At 44.6% G+C, this 20,732-nt stretch overlaps 1 protein-coding gene across 4 annotated transcripts in view; it reads right to left on the bottom strand.

Annotated features, from left to right (window-relative positions):
* eif2ak3 (eukaryotic translation initiation factor 2-alpha kinase 3) overlaps positions 1-19,421 on the bottom strand; it is a 93,764-nt gene extending 74,343 nt beyond the window's left edge. For 2 of the 4 annotated variants that reach the window (XM_072256706.1, XM_072256705.1), the window contains exons 1-2: positions 19,062-19,421; positions 17,425-17,554 (exon numbers count right to left, since the gene is read on the bottom strand). In XM_072256706.1, coding sequence (XP_072112807.1) covers positions 17,425-17,554; positions 19,062-19,288 — 357 coding nt within the window. In that variant the 5' untranslated portion in view covers positions 19,289-19,421. Of the gene's footprint in view, positions 1-17,424; positions 17,555-18,841; positions 18,979-19,061 lie in introns of those variants that run through there. The other 2 variants (XM_072256704.1, XM_072256707.1) reach the window with 2 other exon arrangements.
* Between the last annotated feature and the right edge of the window lie 1,311 nt (positions 19,422-20,732).

Here is a 20,732-nt window from a genome sequence, read left to right as displayed (position 1 = left end):
ACATGGTTTGGGCCATGTCCCCTTTCACATTTGCTGACCAAACAGTACCAATACATGGGTCGTCTCACCGAGCGGCTGCCACTTTCCCAGGGCTCAATTCTGGCAACTGCTTTGGCTTCAGAGCAGTCAGGTTACAGTAAGCTCGTGGATTGGCACCATCAGAAACTCCCAAATGATCCACCAATCAAATCTCCCTTCGTCTGTCCTCTGCCTTCCCCGTGACGGAGAACTGGCACATGGCATTGACTCCAGGGGGAGGAATGATCTCCCACTCTCTGTGCCTGTCCAGTCATTCATGTGCACGTCAGGACAATGCACTGGCATCAATATTCCGACTCCCCGGTCGTACTCCAGGCTGAAATCGTAGGCAGACAATGCCGCCACCACCGATGGCCAGTGGCATACAATTTCACTGAGGTCAGGATATAAGTTAATGGGTTGTTGTCCATCCTCACCTCGAACTTGGCACCATATAGACAGTCCTTTGGCTTATCCACCACATCCCATTTCAATGCCAGGAACTCCAATTTGTGCCTGGTGTAGTTTTGCTCAGAGGGTGACTGACTCCGGCTGACAAACATGGCAGGTCTCAACACTGTGCCCTGATCCTGATACAGAACACCCCCTAAGCCCTCTCTGTTGGCATCTGTATGCAATATATACGGCAACCGGGGTCTACAAAAACCAGCACAGGCGCTTTCATCAGCAGCTCCTTCAGCAACTGAAAGGCGGCTTTGCATTTTACATTCCATCTCACTCCAAAAGGCTCTGAAGGGCTAAGATAATCTTTACCATCCTCTCCTTTCGTCCCCCCCTTTCTTCCCCAAGGGAAGGTAATGGCACGGAAGCTGTGTGGAACGAGCCTCCAGCAAAAGTGGTTGAGGCAGGTTCGATGTTGTCATTTAAAGTAAAATTGGATAGATATATGGACAGGAAAGGAATGGAGGGTTATGGGCTGAGTGCAGGTCGGTGGGACTAGGTCAGAGTAAGAGTTCGGCACAGACTAGAAGGACCAAGATGGCCTGTTTCCGTGCTGTAATTATATGGTTATATGTTATATGATTTAAAGGGTGACTCACTTTACATTAGTCCTTCACGAACCTCCGATAGTACCCACAGAATCCAAGGACTGAGTGCAAGGCACTGACAGTCTGGGGCCTTGGCCATGTGGTCACTGCCTTTTAGGCGGATCTGTAACTATTCCATTCTGTGGGACTATGTGCCCAACGTAGCTGACAGACATCTTGCAGAGCTGGCACTTGTCCAGGGAAAGTTTCAACCCTTCAGTTTTCAGGCAGCCCAGCATCTTCAGTAGCCTCACTTCATGTTCCTCCAAGGTGGACCCAAACACTATGAGATCATCCAATATCTCTTCTCTGAATAGGGTGTCCTCTGTCACCGGGACAGTGTGGCAAGTGCTCTTGGAACAACCAACATTAAACTTGTCAGTAGAAGAGACATCTTCTAGTTTCAACATCTTCTCTATCAACCTCTTCTTCCAGCCTCGGCAGTCAACTTTCCCTTTTAGGAGAGTTTCTCCCCAGCTTGTCTCACAGGGACACAAGACATTACCATCACCGGAAGGAGCTGCACCACTGACATTCCCTACCTGAGGGTGACCTCCCACTCCAAAGTGTTCCGGACACCCACTGTCATCCTGTTCACCTGTACAACCAAGGGCCTCTGCAGTTCGGGCCTCACCAGTACCCCAGCAGGTGAGCATGACTCCTCTGCATGGTTTTCCAGAGCATCCGCCAAGAGGGCCTCGGAATCAGGCATTCTGGGAAATTTGGGGTTTCCTGTCACTCTAGCTACTTACTCAGGCCGTAACACAACTGGTTTGGACTGGGTGTACCGCATAGTCCCTTGTTTACTTATGATCCAGCCCAGTGTGGCCACGCATTTCCTCAAAAGCAGCTCGGAACACAATATTTTCAGAAAGCTCTCTCCAACTTTCTGCTTGCAGGCTCCCACTAGTCTCCTCACAATAGGAGTGTTCGTCCCCACGAGAATTGAAGCTTCATCCTTCTTGACCGGATGAAGCCAAGTGAAAACCAAGTGAAACTGTGCCAAGTGAAGACAAACAACAGGAATTCTGCAGATGCTGGAAATTCAAGCAACACACATCAAAGTTGCTGGTGAACGCAGCAGGCCAAGCAGCATCTGTAGGAAGAGGTGCAGTCAACCTTTCAGGCCGAGACCCTTCGTCAGGACTAACTGAAGGAAGAGTAAGGGATTTGAAAGTTGGAGGGGAAGGGGAAGATCCAAAATGATAGGAGAAGACAGGAGGGGGAGGGATAGAGCCAAGAGCTGGACAGGTGATTGGCAAAAGGGGATACGAGAGGATCATGGGACAGGAGATCCGGGAAGAAAGACAAGGGGGGGGGGAGATCCAGAGGATGGGCAAGAGGTATATTCAGAGGGGCAGAGGGAGAAAAAGGAGAGTGAGAGAAAGAATGTGTGCATAAAAATAAGTAACAGATGGGGTACGAGGGGGAGGTGGGGCCTTAGCGGAAGTTAGAGAAGTCGATGTTCATGCCATCAGGTTGGAGGCTACCCAGACAGAATATAAGGTGTTGTTCCTCCAACCTGAGTGTGGCTTCATCTTTACAGTAGAGGAGGCCGTGGATAGACATGTCAGAATGGGAATGGGATGTGGAATTAAAATGTGTGGCCACTGGGAGATCCTGCTTTCTCTGGCGGACAGAGCGTAGATGTTCAGTAAAGCGGTCTCCCAGTCTGCGTCAGGTCTCGCCAATATATAAAAGGCCACATCGGGAGCACCGGACGCAGTATATCACCCCAGTCGACTCACAGGTGAAGTGTTGCCTCACCTGGAAGGACTGTTTGGGGCCCTGAATGGTGGTGATCTCCCATCCACTGCTACCAACCTTATAGTTCCCACACCCCGCACTTCCCGTTTCTACCTCCTACCCAAGATCCACAAACCTGCCTGTCCAGGTAGACCCATTGTTTCAGCTTGCTCCTGCCCCACCGAACTCATTTCTGCATACCTCGACACTGTTTTATCACCCCTTGTTCAATCCCTTCCAACCTATGTTCATGACACTTCTCACGCCCTTAAACTTTTCGATGATTTTAAGTTCCCTGGCCCCCACCGCTTTATTTTCACCATGGATGTCCAGTCCTTATATACTTCCATCCCCCATCAGGAAGGTCTCAAAGCTCTACGCTTCTTTTTGGATTCCAGACCTAATCAGTTCCCCTCTACCACCACCCTGCTCCGTCTAGCAGAATTAGTCCTCACTCTTAATAATTTCTCCTTTGGCTCCTCCCACTTCCTTCAAACTAAAGGTGTAGCTATGGGCACCCGTATGGGTGCTAGCTATGCCTGCCTTTTTGTTGGGTTTGTGGAACAATCTATGTTCCGTGCCTATTCTGGTAACTTTCCCCCACTTTTCCTTCGCTACATCGACGACTGCATTGGCGCTGCTTCCTGCACGCATGCAGAACTCGTTGACTTTATTAACTTTGCCTCCAACTTTCACCCTGCCCTCAAGTTTACCTGGTCTATTTCCAACACCTCCCTCCCCTTTCTAGATCTTTCTGTCTCTGTCTCTGGAGACAGCTTATCCACTGATGTCTACTATAAGCCTACTGACTCTCACAGCTATTTGGACTATTCCTCTTCTCATCGTCTCTTGCAAAAACGTCATCCCCTTCTCGCAATTCCTCCTTCTCCGCCGCATCTGCTCTCAGGATGAGGCTTTTCATTCTAGGACGAGGGAGATGCCTTCCTTTTTTAAAGAAAGGGGCTTCCCTTCCTCCACTATCAACTCTGCTCTTAAACGCATCTCCCCCATTTCACGTACATCTGCTCTCACTCCATCCTCCCGCCACCCCACTAGGAATAGGGTTCCCCTGGTCCTTACCTACCACACCACCAGCCTCCGGGTCCAACATATTATTCTCCGTAACTTCCGCCACCTCCAACAGGATCCCACCACTAAGCACATCTTTCCCTCCCCCGCTCTCTCTGCATTCCGCAGGGATCACTTCCTACACGACTCCCTTGTCCATTCGTCCCCCCCATCCCTCCCCACTGATCTCCCTCCTGGCACTTATCCGTGTAAGCGGAACAAGTGCTACACATGCCCTTACACTTCCTCCCTTACCACCATTCAGGGCCCCAAACAGTCCTTCCAGGTGAGGCAACACTTCACCTGTGAGTCGACTGGAGTGATATACTGCGTCCGGTGCTCCCAATGTGGCCTTTTATATATTGGCGAGACCCGACGCAGACTGGGAGACCGCTTTACTGAACATCTATGCTCTGTCCGCCAGAGAAAGCAGGATCTCCCAGTGGCCACACATCTTAATTCCACATCCCATTCCCATTCTGACATGTCTATCCACGGCCTCCTCTACTGTAAAGATGAAGCCACACTCAGGTTGGAGGAACAACACCTTATATTCCGTCTGGGTAGCCTCCAACCTGATGGCATGAACATCGACTTCTCTACCTTCCGCTAAGGCCCCACCTCCCCCTCGTACCCCATCTGTTACTTATTTTTATGCACACATTCTTTCTCTCACTCTCCTTTTTCTCCCTCTGTCCCTCTGAATATACCTCTTGCCCATCCTCTGGGTCCCCCCCCCCCCCCCGTCTTTCTTCCCGGAGCTCCTGTCCCATGATCCTCTCGTATCCCCTTTTGCCAATCACCTGTCCAGCTCTTGGCTCCATCCCTCCCCCTCCTGTCTTCTCCTATCATTTTGGATCTCCCCCTCCCCTTCCAACTTTCAAATCCCTTACTCACTCTTCCTTCAGTTAGTCCTGACGAAGGGTCTCGGCCTGAAACGTCGACTGCACCTCTTCCTGCAGATGCTGCTTGGCCTGCTGCGTTCACCAGCAACTTTGATGTGTGTTCCAAGTGAAGACATGTTTGTTGTATGAGGAGATTAAGCAGACTGAACATATACTTCTTGGTCTTTAGAATGTGAGGTGATCTCTTGAAACGTATGGAATTCTTATGGATTTAGACAGCAAAAATACAGAAATAATGTTTACCTTAACAGGGCGACTCAAAGCAGGAGTCATCATTCTCAAAATAAGGGGTCAGCCATTCAGGACAGAGGCAAGAAAAATTTCATGATGGGAGGGGAGTGAACCTTTACAGTTCTGTAGCCCAGTGGATTGTGGAGGCTCAGTCAGAGCGCATTCAGGGCAGTATCTATCTAAAAATCTTTCAGGCTCCAAGAGTGTTACATGACATGGATTTAGACCAGAAATAAGAGCTTAAGGCAAGAGATGATGACATTGAAAGTTCATAATTTTGCTCCCATTTCTTATGGTCACAACAGGTATCAACATGTCAAACACAAATATACTCCGTTTCAGCCTAGCCCAACCTTGGTTACTCCTGCACCTTTTATTTTTCCCTCCATGAAGTCAGCGTAAAATTTGGTGAAACCACACACACTAGAAACCAGCATACTGTCATAAATCACAATTAGGTTCGAACTTGAAAGCTTCCTGCAGTATGCAACAACACTTCAACAAATACTCCAGACCTGCATTAAGATCTGGAGCCGCTGCTGCCTTACAAATACAGTCTGTTGTTGATGAACACCTGCAGAATAACAGCGTATCATTACACGTTAAGAGCTGAAAGGGCAGCATGTGTGGTAGTATTTTTTCTTCTTTTCTGGTATCTGGGTATCACAGAAAATGACAGCATTTCTAAGCGCTCTCCAGTTAATTCGATCACCTTGAACCATTGCACTCCTTCTGATGAAGCTACTTTCACAGGGTTGGTAAGGAGGAAGCTCCAGAATTCAGTTGCAGCAACGATAAAGAAAGAGGAAAATATTTTCAAATCGTGACGACATGCCACTCAGGAGGGAAAATGTGGGTGAAGTTTTCATGAACCTGCTGCCTTGACGTTCTGGGGAGAAGAGGTTGGGAGCTTAGAAGTAACTGGGATAGATTTTGTACATGAGAGACTTAAGCCGCTGGGCATTGGTGAGGAGGAAGTCAATACCTTGCGTGGTTGACAGGATACCAATCAAGTAGGCTGCCGTTTCTTAGATGCTGTTGGGTGTTGAGAATCATTGGAGCTCCGTGCAAATCAGACAAGTGGACAGTATTCCACCACTCTTATAATTGATATCTTCTAGATGAGGGGTTCCCAACCGTTTTTATGCCATGGACCAATACCAATAAGCAAGGGATCCGTGGACCCCTGTTGAGTTGGGAACCCCTGAACCCCTGATGACTGAAAGGTTTCAGAGTGCCTGGAGGAAAGCCATTTGCCACAGGATACCCAGTCAAAAGATTAGCTTTGTCACATGCACATTGGAACATACAGTGACATGTGCCATAAGCATCAACAACCTACACAATCCGAGGATGTGCCAGGGGCAAGTGATGCAAAGCTTCCGGATCAACATAGCAGGCACACAACATACTAACCCTAACATATACATCTTTAGCAAGTGGGAGGAAACCTTAGCACCCAGAGGAAGTCCACACAGTAACGGGAAGAAAATACAAACTCCTTACAGGCAATGGCAGGAATTGAACCCCGATGTTACGCTAAGTGCTATGTTGTGCTGTCCTCAAAAGACAAACTAAAATGTTCTACAGCCACAGCAGAAAGTTAACATCAACTATCAACATTCAATTTGCACTGTGAATACCCTACTGGATAACAGGTATATTCATTGAATATTACCAAATTGACACTGCGTAATTTGTTAAGAGCTTGGTACCTTGAGGATTTAAACCATTCACAACCTCATCATGTGTTTTAAATTCGAAAGTTTATAAGTTACATTATAATGAGAGGCTGCTCATTAATATTTTAGCAATCTCATTCCAATGTTAACACTGTGCGCAGATCTATTAAATTATCCATTTTCCCAATTAAAGAGGCAGCACAGAGAAATGGACTAAGATAGGCCGAGATAGAGTGGATGCAGTGAGGATATATAATGGATATGGAAACCATAGAAAGGATGCAGAGGAGATTTACAAGGATATTGCCTGGATTGGGGAGTATACCTTATGAGAATAGGTTGAGTGAACTTGGCCCTTTCTCCTTGAAGCAGAGGATTAGAGGTGTACAAGATAATGAAAGGCACTGATCGAGTGGAGACTCAAAGGCTTTTTCCCAGGGCTGAAATGGCTAACATGAGAGGGTATATTTTTAAGGTGCTTGGAAGTCGGTACAGAGGAGACGTCAGGGGTAAGTTTGTTTGTTTGTTGTTGTTTTGTTGTGTGTTTTTTTTTAAATACGCAGAGAGTGGTGAGTGCGTGGAATGGGCTGCCGGCAGCAATGGTGCAGGTGGAAACAATAGGGTCTTTTAAGGGACTCCTGGATGGATACATGGAGCTTAGAAAAAGGGCTATGGGTAAGCCTAGGTAGTTCTAAGGTAAGGACATGTTTGGTACAGCTTTGTGGGTCGAAGGGCCTGTATTGTGCTGTAGGTTTTCTATGTCTTATTTCCTACGATGAGGAGGTCTCGGACCAGAGGGCACAGCCTCAGAATAGAGGGACATCCATTTAGAACAGAGATGAGGAGGAATTTCTTTAGCTAGAGGGTGGTGACTCAATGGAATTCATTGCCACAAATGGCTGTGGAAGCCAAGTCACTGGGCATATTTAAAGCAGAGGTTGATAGATTCTTGATTAGTAAGGCTATCAAAGGTTATGGGGAGAAGGCAGGAGAATGCCGTTGAGGGGTTTAATAAATCAGCCATGGTGGAATGGTGCAGACTTGATGGGCCAAATGACCATTGTAAACCAATACAAACCATTTCAGAACAACCAAATACAGTGGATTATGTCATATGTCAAAAGATTGGAGCAACTGGGCTTGTATACTCTGGAATTTAGAAGGCTGAGCGGGGAACTTATTGAAACATATAAGATTATTAAGGGATTGGACATGCTGCAGGCAGGAAGCATGTTCCCGCTGATGGGTGAGTGCAGAACCACAGTTTAAGAATTAGGGGTAGGCCATTTAGAATGGAGTTGAGGAAAAACTTTTTCACCCAGAGAGTGGTGGATATATGGAATGCTCTGCCCCAGTAGGCTGTGGAGGCCAAGTCTCTGGATGCTTTCAAAAAAGAGATAGATAGAGCTCTTAAAGATAGTGGAATCAAAGGTTATGGGGATAAGGCAGGAACTGGATACTGATAGTGGATAATCAGCCATGATCACAGTGAATGGCGGTGCGGGCTCGAAGGGCCGAATGGCCTACTCCTGCACCTATTGTCTATTATCTGGACCAGTATATTTTGGCCGAATTAGCCAAAGCTTCATTGAAATAGTTAAAGGTAAAAAAAGACAAAATGCCATTTATCTGTGTAACAATTATTGTATTTAAATGAAACGCAGAACACATTAGAACATTACCAATACCTCTAGAGTACTATAAAACTATATTAGTTCCTAATAGTTATCGACTGAGGAATTCAACTGCCGTGTTCTTGTGACTGACTGTAAGTGAACAAAATCAGCGCAGACACCCAGTGGAGATAATGGACTGCCTTCATACAATTGCATCCTCCTAATCTTAATTTTCATTGTAACATTCAACATGATTGCAGATAGCTTCAAATTCCTAATTTGTTGAAGTAGTGAAATGGTTTCATTTTGACCCCTGGCCAGGTCTAGCATCTCCGAGCCTGAATGAAACAACAGTGAGCAAGACAGTTCCAGGCAATTGTTTTCCTTACTTCTCACCATCTATTAGTGACAAAAATTACTGCTTTTTGAACACACACACACACAACTGACTCCATTTAAAACCGATTGCTCCAAGCATAGAGTAGTGTCCAAATGCAATAGAAATGCCCACGACGGGTGCTAGCTAGAGAGACAAATTTATGGAGGAACTCAGCAGGCCAGGCAGCATCTACAGAAAATGAGTACAGTCAACGTTTTGGGCCGAGACCCTTCAGTAGGAGTCCTGCCAAAGAGACTCAGCCAGAAACATCGACTGTACTCTTCTCCATAGATGGTGCCTGGCCTACTGAGTTCCTCCACCATTTTGTGTGTGTTGCTTAGATTTCCAGCATCTGCAGATTTTCTCTTGTTTGTGATACTAGCTAGAAACTGTTTGGCATCAGTTTCCTGTCCCAATTAAGCAGCACATTGTCTCAAATAAACTAGAGGAATCCCAGCTATTTTCTTGATTTTTAGATTATGAAGACACGCAGTCCTCTTTTATTGTCATTTAGTAATGCATGCATTAAGAAATGATACAATATTTCCTCCGGTGTGATATCACAAAACACAGGACAGACCAAGACTGAAAAAACTAACAAAACCACATAATTATAATATATAATTTAGCTTTTATTCTTTAAGATTTATCCTGAATAAACCGATGCCCCGGTCAACCAGAATCCATTGTGTTGAAGTAACTTCCACAACTGCATCTTACAAGTAGATGCTGGTGTGTCCAGTTAGACCTGTAACTTGAACCACTTCCAAGTAAGATCCTACCCTGAATGGTAAGAATTGGTTGCACTCTCCCCCAATAGGGAAACACCAATGCTGTTGTACAGAAAAACCTACAAAAAGTAGTGGAGGAAGCCCAGTCCAGCACAGGTAAAACCCTCCCCAACACTGAGCACATCTACACAGAGCACGGTCGCGGGAAAGCAGCATCAAGGACCTCTATCACCCAGGCTTTGCTCTCTTCCTACCGCTGCCATCAGGAAGGTGGTACAGGAGCCTCAGGATCTGCACCACCAGGTTCAGGAACTGTTATTGGCCCTCAACCATCAGGCTCCTGAACCAGAGGGGGTAATTTCACTTGTCCCATCACAAGTTCTCATAACCTCTCTTTCAAGGATTTTACATCTCATGTTTGCAGTATTTATTATTATTTTTATTTTTTCTCAGCTCAAGCTGGTAAAGTGGTATTATTATGGTTACTTTTTTTCCTCTTTCATTTTGTAATTTCAGTTTGTTGGGGGTTTTTTTGCACACTGGTTGCTGTCCATCCTATTGGTGTGGTCTTTCATTGATTCTATTGTGTTTCTTGTATTTACTATGAATCTCAGGGTTTTATGTGGTGATATACATGTACTTCGATAATAAATTTATGTTGAACTTTAAAGGGATGGATAAAAAAATGTGTTCAATGATATTAGTGCCTCTCAACTTGTATCAGTGTTTCTAAGTTTAGAGAACAGAAAATGATGAAATCCTGACTATCACCACGAATTCTGGGCTTTAGTCCAACCTTAAACATCAGAGCAGTGATTTTTCTCCCCTCCCAATCGCCTGGATGGTTATGTTACTGACCAACAAGTATTACATTATTTGGCTGCACACTCCCCGCCCCTAACAGGCACAGTTCTGTGTTTCCGTATGCAGAAAACCCCAAGTCCAATTATACGAATCATCACCAAAATTTTGGCAGAAGCCCAAGGAGACAATTTGAACAAAAGGGTTTATCTTAGGACACTGGCTTTTACCTTTTTGAAGTCTCAAGTCCTGACCAAATCTATGCACTCTTAACCAAGCTGGGAATTTGTCACAGCTCTGCATTCCAGAGCTTTTACATGACAGAACAGCAAAGCAAACTCGATGGGCCCAACAGCCTAATTCTATTCCTATGGGTTATGTTCCTGTTATCTGTGTTCTCCCTTCTAGCTATGAATTACATCCTCAGCAATCTATCAACTAGCTTACTTCAACTGCACAGAGCTCTCCCCTTTCTCCTCTCCACCAAGGTGGGCAACAGAAGTCGTCATTGGCTGCAATCTACTGTCACTGCAGGACTTGTATGTGTCTGTGACAAAGAGCAGTTAGGCAAAACCACCCTGCAACCTGCCTTTTCTGTAGGTTCCCATATGAAAGCACCATTGGGCTATTAAAACCAAAACTTCACACCACTTTAAAAGTTACTTCTGCTAGGCAGCTAATCTGATCAACCAGTCCAGTTAGCTCCATCGCCTCCCAGCTTCCTCTATCTATTACCAGTCACTGCACTGTAAACACTTTAAACCAATGTTTATAAAGATGTTTACATTGTAAATACATGCTGATATTTAAGTACTTATGCACATTTTATTCCACATCTGTACTTTAACCTGAAACTTTTTTTAAAAAAATACAATTGTTGAATGTTCTTGTTTGTTTTTTGTTACCTCTCACTCTAACACACCACAGCAAATTCCTAATACACGTAAACGTATATGGCAAATAAAGTTAATCCTTGACCCGTCTCCCCCATCCACCCTCCCTACTACTTAAAACTAATCCGTCAACTCACAATTTCATCTCTGACGAAGTGTCTTAGTACTGCACTTCAGATTTGCCTGGTTTGCGGAGAGTTTCCATCTTTTAAGTATCATTTAAACACAACCCACAGTCCCTGCAACATATGGTGAAAAGTAGAAATCTCTATGCTTACACTTCAGGAACATCTACACTCTGCACACTGACCTGGAGTTTTGAAACAATGGTGCTCACCTCATGGAAAATATAACAGAAATGGCAGCTCTATGGAGACACTGCTTCACAGCATCAGTGACCCAGGTTCAACTCTGACCCTCAGTGCTGTCTAAGTGGAGATTGCAGATCCTCCCTGTGGTGGTATTGGTTTCCTCAGGGTGATTTGGCTTCCTCACACAGCCTCAATGACATGGGCTGGACAGGTCAACTGGCCACTGCAAATTGTCCCCCAGCTATGTGGCAAAATAACAGAATCAGAAGAGAAATTGATGGGAATATCAGGAAACTTAGCGAGGGAATGATATTGCTTGCAAGGCAGCATAAACTCAGTGAGCGGAATATGACCTTCTTGAGTGTTTTTAAAGGGAATAAAGAAAAATTATCTGTGATTTGCATACCTCAGATTACAAGGCATCAGTGACGAATTCCAGGGTATTTCCGATATCCAACAATAGTTTTGCAACTCAATATGATTCAAGACCTACTTGTACTGAGGAACTCCCAGAAAGCAGAAGGCCCTTTAACATTCTACTATGTGACCTCAAACAATACAATTCTGTGCTGAAGAGTACACAACCATGGCTTTATTGCTGACAGATCAGAACATCTTAACACCGTGAAAACATCCTCACCACATTGACAGCAGCACTTCATGACAGTCACTGGGAAATGCTTTCTTCAAAATGTTATCATGTCCACAAATAAAATATCAAGAAATATATTTAATAAAACCATGACTTGGGTCATTGTGTGGAATTAAGTTTAAAAACTGAAACGTCAAACTTACAAAAAATATTTTTTTAACTTTTCATTTAACTTTGAAAACCTTGCATTTCTATTTCAGAACGCCCGTAACTCATTATTTCATGGAGCATAAAAATATCAGGTCCCACAAACCATAATGTGAATATGACCACATCCTTGTTCTGCTCAGAAATGGTCACTAAGGACTCGGTATTATACAATAGCGGTCCCCAACCACCGGGCCGCGAGGAAACAATATGAATCAGCTGCACCTTTCCTCATTCTCTGTAACACACTGTTGAACTTGAACATAGGGTTGCCAATTGTCCCGTATTTGCTGGGACATCCCGTATGTTGGGCTAAATTGGTTTGTCCCATACGGGACCGCCCTTGTCCCCTATTTCCCCTGCTAAGGTACAGCGTTCCTATGAAATCCAAATGGCGTAAAGCGAAGAAGCAATTACCATTAACTTATATAGGAAAAATTTTTGAGCGTTCCCAGACCCAAAAAATAACCTACCAAATCATACCAAATAACACACAAAACCTGAAATAACTCTAACATATAGTAAAAGCATTAATGATAAGTACACAGCCTATATAAAGTAGAAATAATGTATGTACAGTGTAGTCGGGAAGATTAAGCCAAAACTGATTTGTGGAAAAAAAATCGGCACGTACATACATGCACATGTCACGCATGCGCAGACAGCTGCCCGTGTAAGGCTTCATGGTCATGGTAGTCTTTCTCGGGGTAAACACAAGTGTCCCGTCAACACACACAAAAAATGCTGGTGCACGCAGCAGGCCAGGCAACATCAAAAGGAGGAGGTACAGTCGACGTTTTGGGCCAGGACTCTTCATCAGGATTTGACTGCTACTTTTGTCCCTTATTTGGGAGTGAGAAAGTTGGCAAACCTAACTGTAAAAAGACATGTTGAGGTGAGTTTAACACTACTTGAACACCTTCCCCCGGTCGGCCAGTCCGCAAGAATATTGTCAATATTAAACCGGTCCATGGTGCAAGAAAGGTTGGAGACCCCTGTTATACAGGACTCAGGATAACTCATTTCACTCCTCACCCCCTCCAAAATAGTGCCACATGATCTGTTGTACATCTAAAAATGCTGGGGGCACAGTTCAGCATCTCATCTGAATAATGATTGTTTAAGGAGCAAAGTTCCTTCAGTACTCTACTGGACAGTCAATCTGAACTCCGGCCCTTCAAGTACAAGGAATGAACTCACGAGGCAAGGACATTACGAACTCAGCCATTGCTGAACATGAGGACACCCATCACCAAGTAGGTCACTAAATTCTGCAGACAGCATTGTAGACAACAAAGGTGCAGCATTCCTTGTAGAGGAGGAAGCCACCACAAAAACCTCCGAATTTCCATGTTAATTGACACCTTCGTGCCAGATTTGATTTATACAACAGGGAGGAAATATTTCTGACTGAAATTCTGGGTGAACAGATTACAATAGCAATTTCAATTCGACAACAGCTATGAACGTGGAAGTGCTTCCTTACTTTCTTCCCTCTCAATTCAAACAACACACACAAAATGCTGGAGGAATTCAGGAGGTCACACAGTGGAAAAAGAGTGCAGTCGATGTTTTGGGCTGAGACCCTTCAGTGGGATTGGAGAAAAAATAAGAGATGAGGAGTAGATTTAAAAGGTGGGAGGAGAGGAGGGAGATACACAAGGTGATGGGTGAAACCGGGAGGGGGAGGGGTGATATAAAGAGTTTGGAAGTTGATTGGTGAAGAGATACAGAGCTGGAGAACGGGGAATCTAATAGGAGAGGACCTAAGGCCATGGAAGAAAGAAAAACAGAAGGAGCACCAGAGAGAGGTGATAGGCAGGCAAGGAGATAAGGTGAGGGGGGGGGAAAAGGGATGGGGAATGGTGAAAGAGGGGAAGAGGAGGTCATGACCAGAAGTTTGATAAATCAACGTTCATGCCATCAGGTTGGAGGCTACCCACATGGAATATAAGATGTTGCTCCTCCAACTGGAGTGTGGCCTCATATGTTTGAGTAGCTTGGAAATTTAACCTGCAAATTTTCCCCTGTTTGTGCAAAGATAGTTCAAATTTAATTTTGCAAACTTAATTACCAAGAGAAATTATTCGCTTCAATGTGTAGGCCAATTTGTGGCAAAAGAACTCAATTCAGTTAATTTGCCTTTAGATATAAAACAACAGTACTTTCTAAATGATTAATAGCCAGAAACAGTTCAGGTCAAAAGGCTCTTAGGAAATCAACTGCAGAATTTGGTGTGTTCACACAAAAAGCCACTTTTAATAAAGTTACTTGGAATGGCAACATTTGTACACATAAGCCAAGAAACTGGATTGAAACTACATAAAGCTCGCTAAACCAGATCTACGGAACTGAGCATAATTCTGGAGGACACGTCTTAAGAATATATAGGCCTGGAAGGGAGCACAGCAGGAAATTACCAAAATTATACCAAAGTTTACATTACACAGAAACATGATGATGTGAATTCTAATATCAGCTAGACCTCTGCACTTGTTCGTTACATTAGAAGCACAGGCCCACATCTGAAGGGTTTCACCACACTAATATAAAGCACTTTACAAATTGGATTATTTATTGAGTGCAGTGACTTATGTAGCTGAACATGATGTACGTTACTAGGTAATAGTAAATTTTCAGTGATATTGATTGAGTAATATTATAAATTAAGCTATGTCCTGCCCTTCATCCAACAGTCCTCTGGACCTTTGAAGATCAACAGGTAGACAGGCTGCAGGCTCAGCATTCATGATGATCTATTTGTACCGACCTCTGGATTCACCTTTGTGTCAAGGTGACAGACGGCAGCAAGAAGAAAATTCTGTACAAGGCATGGCAGGAATCAGGTCCGAAAATGAAAAAAAAATCTCAATTTTCAAAACATTTTACTTTAAAAAAATTATGGGCGGCACATATCACTTGGAAAGTCATCATTTATGGTCAATCAATAAAAGTCTTCAAGAAGGTGGCCATCAGTCCCCAAGAACTGTTGTCGTTTTAGAAATGAATGTGAGGTTATCCACTTTGGTGGCAAGAACAGGAAAACAGATTATTATCTGAATGGTGGCCGATTAGGAAAAGGGGAGGTTCAACGAGACCTGGGTGTCATTGTACACCAGTCATCGAAAGTTGGCATGCAGGTACAGCAGGCGGTGAAAAAGGCAAATGGTATGCTGGCATTTATAGCGACGAGAGGATTCGAGTACAGGAGCAGGGAGGTTCCACTGCAGTTGTACAAGGCCTTGGTGAGACCACACCTGGAGTATTGTGTGCAGTTTTGGTCCCTAATCTGAGGAAAGACATTCTTGCCATAGAGGGAGTACAAAGAAGGTTCACCAGATTGATTCCTGGGATGGCAGGACTTTCATATGATGAAAGAGTGGATCGACTAGGCTTATATTCACTGGAATTTAGAAGATTGAGGGGGGATCTTATTGAAACATAAAATTCTAAAGGGATTGGACAGGCCAGATGCAGGAAGATTGCTCCCGATGTTGGGGAAGTCCAGAATGAGGGGTCACAGTTTGAGGATAAAGGGGAAGCCTTTTAAGACTGAGATGAGGAAAAACTTCTTCACACAGGGTGAATCTGTGGAATTCTCTGCCACAGGAAATGGTTGAGGCCAGTTCATTGGCTATATTTAAGAGGAAGTTAGATGTGGCCCTTGTGGCTAAAGGGATCATGGGGGTATGGAGAGAAGGCAGGTACAGGGTTCTGAGTTGGATGATCAGCCATGATCATACTGAATGGTGGTGCAGGCTCGAAGGGCCGAATGGCCTACTTCTGCACCTATTTTCTATGTTTCTATGATGGTGCACCCACAGTGCATCTGGGTACCAAGTGACAATTAAGGAACATCAACAAACTTTTGAACCAAATGAACTAATATTTAACACAGTACAGGTTGGAGACTACCTCGCCTTTCCTGCTTCAATGTCTTAGGCTGTACTTCTGTTTTTCAGCTTTGTACATAATGGAACGGGAGGAACAAGCCATGAGCAAATGCACATTTGGCTAAAAAAAAGCCAGTGATGCAAGAGGAACTAAAGAATAAATGGAGTAAGTGGCCAGATACCACGTTTGCAGTGATGTCTCAAGAATGCACATTTTTAAAAATCTCAGCACTCATTCTGAGCCCGGACAAGAAAGCATTTACGGACACTTGGGGAGCAACACAGGATTAAAGAAATTATATGACTCTTCTTCCAGACAGCCCTGAAGTGCAGATGCAGCCGCACAATCTTTCAGTTTGCACTGGTCCAGAATTAAATGAATTTGTAACTTGTATACACCAAAACAAGCCAGCAGAGAGAAAACCTCAACAAAATCTTCTACACGTAGCTGCTTGAACATAATGCCCCAAGAGGCTGAGCATGAGAAAGGGTAACTATTTATTTAGTAATACAGAGCAGAGTAGTGGTGTCCCTTGAGCCAGCAACCCCACAACCATGATTAACCCTAACCTAATCACAGGATAGTTTACAATGACCAGTTAAGCAACCCCCCCCCCCACCCCCAGTATGTCAGGGGCACCCAGGGAATACTGACACACTCCATGAGCAGGATGTACAAGAGACTCCTTACAGAATGGTCCAAGCTGTAGTAGCATCGCACTAACCTACGTAGCCGTGGCACCCGGAGCTTGATTACACAGTGGGTTTTAAGATAAGCCTTAAATGAGATTTAAGGGGGGGGGGGGCGGGTGAAGATAATATGAGATTGTAACCTAACTGAAGGCAAAGCCACGAAGGATTGAGCTTCAAGAGACAATAAATACAGAGGTGATCTCACAGGATTTGAGTTTAAAAAAGGATATAGACTGGACAGAATGAGATCAAAAAAAAAGATTTGACCACAAGAACAAGATTTTAAAATTTTATGTCATTGTGGAATGGTTACCAAAGTACTTCCGTGAGCTCATGGGCAATTCTGAGGAAGTTTTCAGCTGAGGTAAGAGTTGAAAAGCAGCACAACACTTTTACACACTGCTTGTTTGTCAGTCTTTGACTGCGTGTGGTATTTCATTGATTCCATTGTCTTTCTTTGTTCTACTATGAATGCCTGCAAGAATTTTAAGGTTGTATATGATGACATGGGTACTTTGAACTTTGAAGTGATAGTGTCACAATTGAGAGTTCTAACACCAGGCACAGATGGACAATACCATGGAATCAAAAGCAGTCATCGGCTCTTACCTCAGGCTTGCTGAGACTGGCTGAAACTAAAGATCCAGCACCAACATCCAGCTCCCAGCGCTTCCTCCCACGATTCTCTGGATCCAAAGCCGCAATGCGCCCATCCATCAAGCTAATAACAACCAGGGATCTGCAAGCAAACAAGTTACTTTAAAGTACAAAAAAAAAGGAAGGACTTCCAACAAATAACACTCCCCACTAAAATCACAATTCTTATCAATCGCATTACTATGACCGAAATTTATACTTATCGTTTTAGTAACAGTTGGTTAATGATATTTGCATTATCCCTGTACAGGTTCAACAGCCATATCAGGTTTCAAGGTTTAAATGGTGCCGACAGAGAAGACCTTGAATCAACATAGAATCAACAGCCAACCCTTGGTTCTTCAGCCCATCTGGTTCAGACTAGCACTCATACTCCATGCTTCCATGCATTCTAATCTCTAATATTTAATTTATGCACTTTAATTTGTTTATGCATGATTCATGTGCAGATGTTATCCTTAATTTCACAAGTTATTTTGTGTTGTGTACAACTGTGCTTCGTACCCTGGTTGGAGAAACGTCGCCTTGTTTGGCTGTATACGTGTGTATCGTTAAATGACAGTAAACGTGACTCTTCCCACTCACTCCCGTTATCTCACGACACTGTACATCGCATTCCACTAAATTCCAATGGAAACCATGGCTCTTATTACCGAAGCTTGCCGGCTGTAGTGGAGCCAAATGTCAGAACATGCCCTCTTCTCGTTACTGTACTACCATCGCATGGAGGTACAAGGAACCTGAAGACACACACCCAACCTTTCAGAAACAGCTTCTTCTCCTCTGCCATCAGATTTCTCTCGGGCCCATGAATACCGCCTCATGATTTTTCTTTGCCACTATTAAATTGTTTTTGCATCACAGTAATTCGTATATCCTGCATAGTTTTGCTGCAAAATATATGTAAAATCAGCTATTAATAAACCTGATATCACTACCTGCATTCCATTAAAACTAGCTTGCTTAAGGCGGTTTATTTAAACTCTTAAGATAAAAAACATGATATACATTGATTTTTTTAAAATTGAACTTTTATCTTAAGAGCTTAAATAAACAGTCTTGAGCGGGGACTGGCCAGTTGGTTTTAATGGTATGCAGTAGTGATGCTATGTTATAGCAATGCATGGTCAGGTGATTATATTTACCTAAGTTTATTAAAAGAGCATGTTACATTCTACTGTTTAGTCTGGATGGCACCCAACAGGTAAGGGGGTAGATAAAGCAATGCAGTCGAAAGGAACAGAAAAGTTCAAGAGCAGAAGGAAATTGCAGTAAGCTTGCGTCTCAACTACGTCTCAAGAGTAGAAAAATGAACAGTTTACGAAACTACTTCCTCAGTGCTAGTTGTAACCGCGACCTCAGTCAGTACCGTTTTCACACCTATTCTTCTCCTCTACTGTTCTGATCGCCAAACGGGGAATCCCATCAGTCTTAACGGTTGAGAGATTTAAATGCTCCACAAGACTTTGTCCGTCGGAACTGTCTGCTGGTTGACAGGACACCAGAGGTTTAGTTTGTAGAGCAGAGTAGGTGAACGGGCTGAAGGAGGAAGGGGTCGAGGGTAGAAGATCGGGATGCATAATCCTTACCGGGGCATCTCCTCTCCGCTCGGCTCACTCTCCTCGGGCTCGTCATCCTCTACCACCGCATCCACGCCGGCTCCGGCCGCCTCCCATCCCGCCACCGCCTTCAGAGTCCGGCCCGTGACAGGAGGGTCCTCCCGAGCCCGGAGCCCGCCGGCCGCCGCTAGCAGCAGGAGAAGGAGGAGGCTTGTTAGGACCCCGGCCCCGCGGCCGCTAACGCTGCAGGCCCCCATGGCTAGAGCATGAACAAGGCGAGCGGCCGCCGGAACTCTCCCTGCTCGACCGCTGCTCTTCCCGCCGAGCACCGAATCACACCCGCACGCAGCCCGGCTCCGACTCGCTGTTTGTTGTGGTCCAATCTCAGGCGCTCGGTGCACCCACCTTCCTAAACGCTCATTGGATCATCCAGGGTCAATCATTTCTAATTCGCCAATGCACCGTTAACGGGTGGATTTCTGAACCACCTTCCGCAGCTTATTGGTGAATATTAATATCACTCAGCACTTCGGCCAATCGTTTTTGATCGAGTGTTTCTAACCGGGACACCAAGTCCTTCTTCGGTTGGTCAAACGCTGAGTCACTCAACGAATTTTATCCAATCCTCTGAGTGCTAGGAATTGCCACTGTTCATTGGCCAAAATCCTCCCCGTTGGACTAATCAGGAGGGGTGAAAGAACGGGTGACGGGGAGAGCGGATCTCCCCATCACGAGGTCCGTAAGTTCGGTCGGAAAAAACTTTCTCGTCCATTCAATGTAATTTCCGCCGCCGTGGTTGGGTGAGCTGCCGGGTGACGTCATTCTGGAGACGTGGCCGTTTTGAATGCAGCTCCGGAGGAGATGAGAAAGGGAGGAGCTACAGTGGCTGATAGCAGTCAAACACAGTTCGAAGTTTTTGCAACTTTGGCAAACTTTTTATTATGAGATTGACGGTAGGTATTCAGCAAGAAAATACCACCGTAGGGATTATACTTATCAAGAATAGAGATTCATTAATATACACTTTTCTGGAAGGTTAGAGCGGTTTGGCACGTCACAGGACACTCTAACCCTTCCCCCTCTCCCCCCCCCCCCGCTCTCCCCTCTGTCCCCTCTCTTCCCCCTCTCCCCCTGCAGTTTTCCAGTCTGCAATGCCCATTCCAAACCCTATGGAATTCTGCAGAATGATAACCATGGCATCCATCATGTCGATAGCCACAGCTTCTAAAATTCTGGGAGCTAGATCATTAGGTCCTGTTTTCACGTTGATTTGACAAGTTTAGTAATAACTCTTTACTAATAATACTTTATTTTAGTCTCTCATTTCCACTGGATCCATGGTGTTGAAGGGAACCACTCACAAACTATTTGTTTAATTCCTCTTCCTGTTATTTATTCTCCACCATGAATCTCTGAAGGACTAGTATTGACCACTGTTCTTTTCTTCCTTTTTACATATACAGGGGGGACTCCTACATTCAAAGTAGATTTCCCTTTATCAACCTTAGCTGAATTCAAAAACCCTCCCAATCATACTGCCTTACTGTTTTTTAAATTAACTTTATTAGATCTCTTTTGCCCATTATGCCACTGCCATTTCGGGGAGCAATGAAGATCCTCCATCTCTGGTGGTGGTCAGGGCTTCCTTCATCATGTCAGTAACTTCCTCTCAGTTTTCACTCCTGTCAGTCACGCAAGTCC

The sequence above is a fragment of the Mobula birostris genome, chromosome 4 (assembly GCF_030028105.1).
Source record: "Mobula birostris isolate sMobBir1 chromosome 4, sMobBir1.hap1, whole genome shotgun sequence".
Taxonomy (NCBI): domain Eukaryota; kingdom Metazoa; phylum Chordata; class Chondrichthyes; order Myliobatiformes; family Myliobatidae; genus Mobula; species Mobula birostris.
This window is presented reverse-complemented; position numbering and strand designations above follow the sequence as displayed.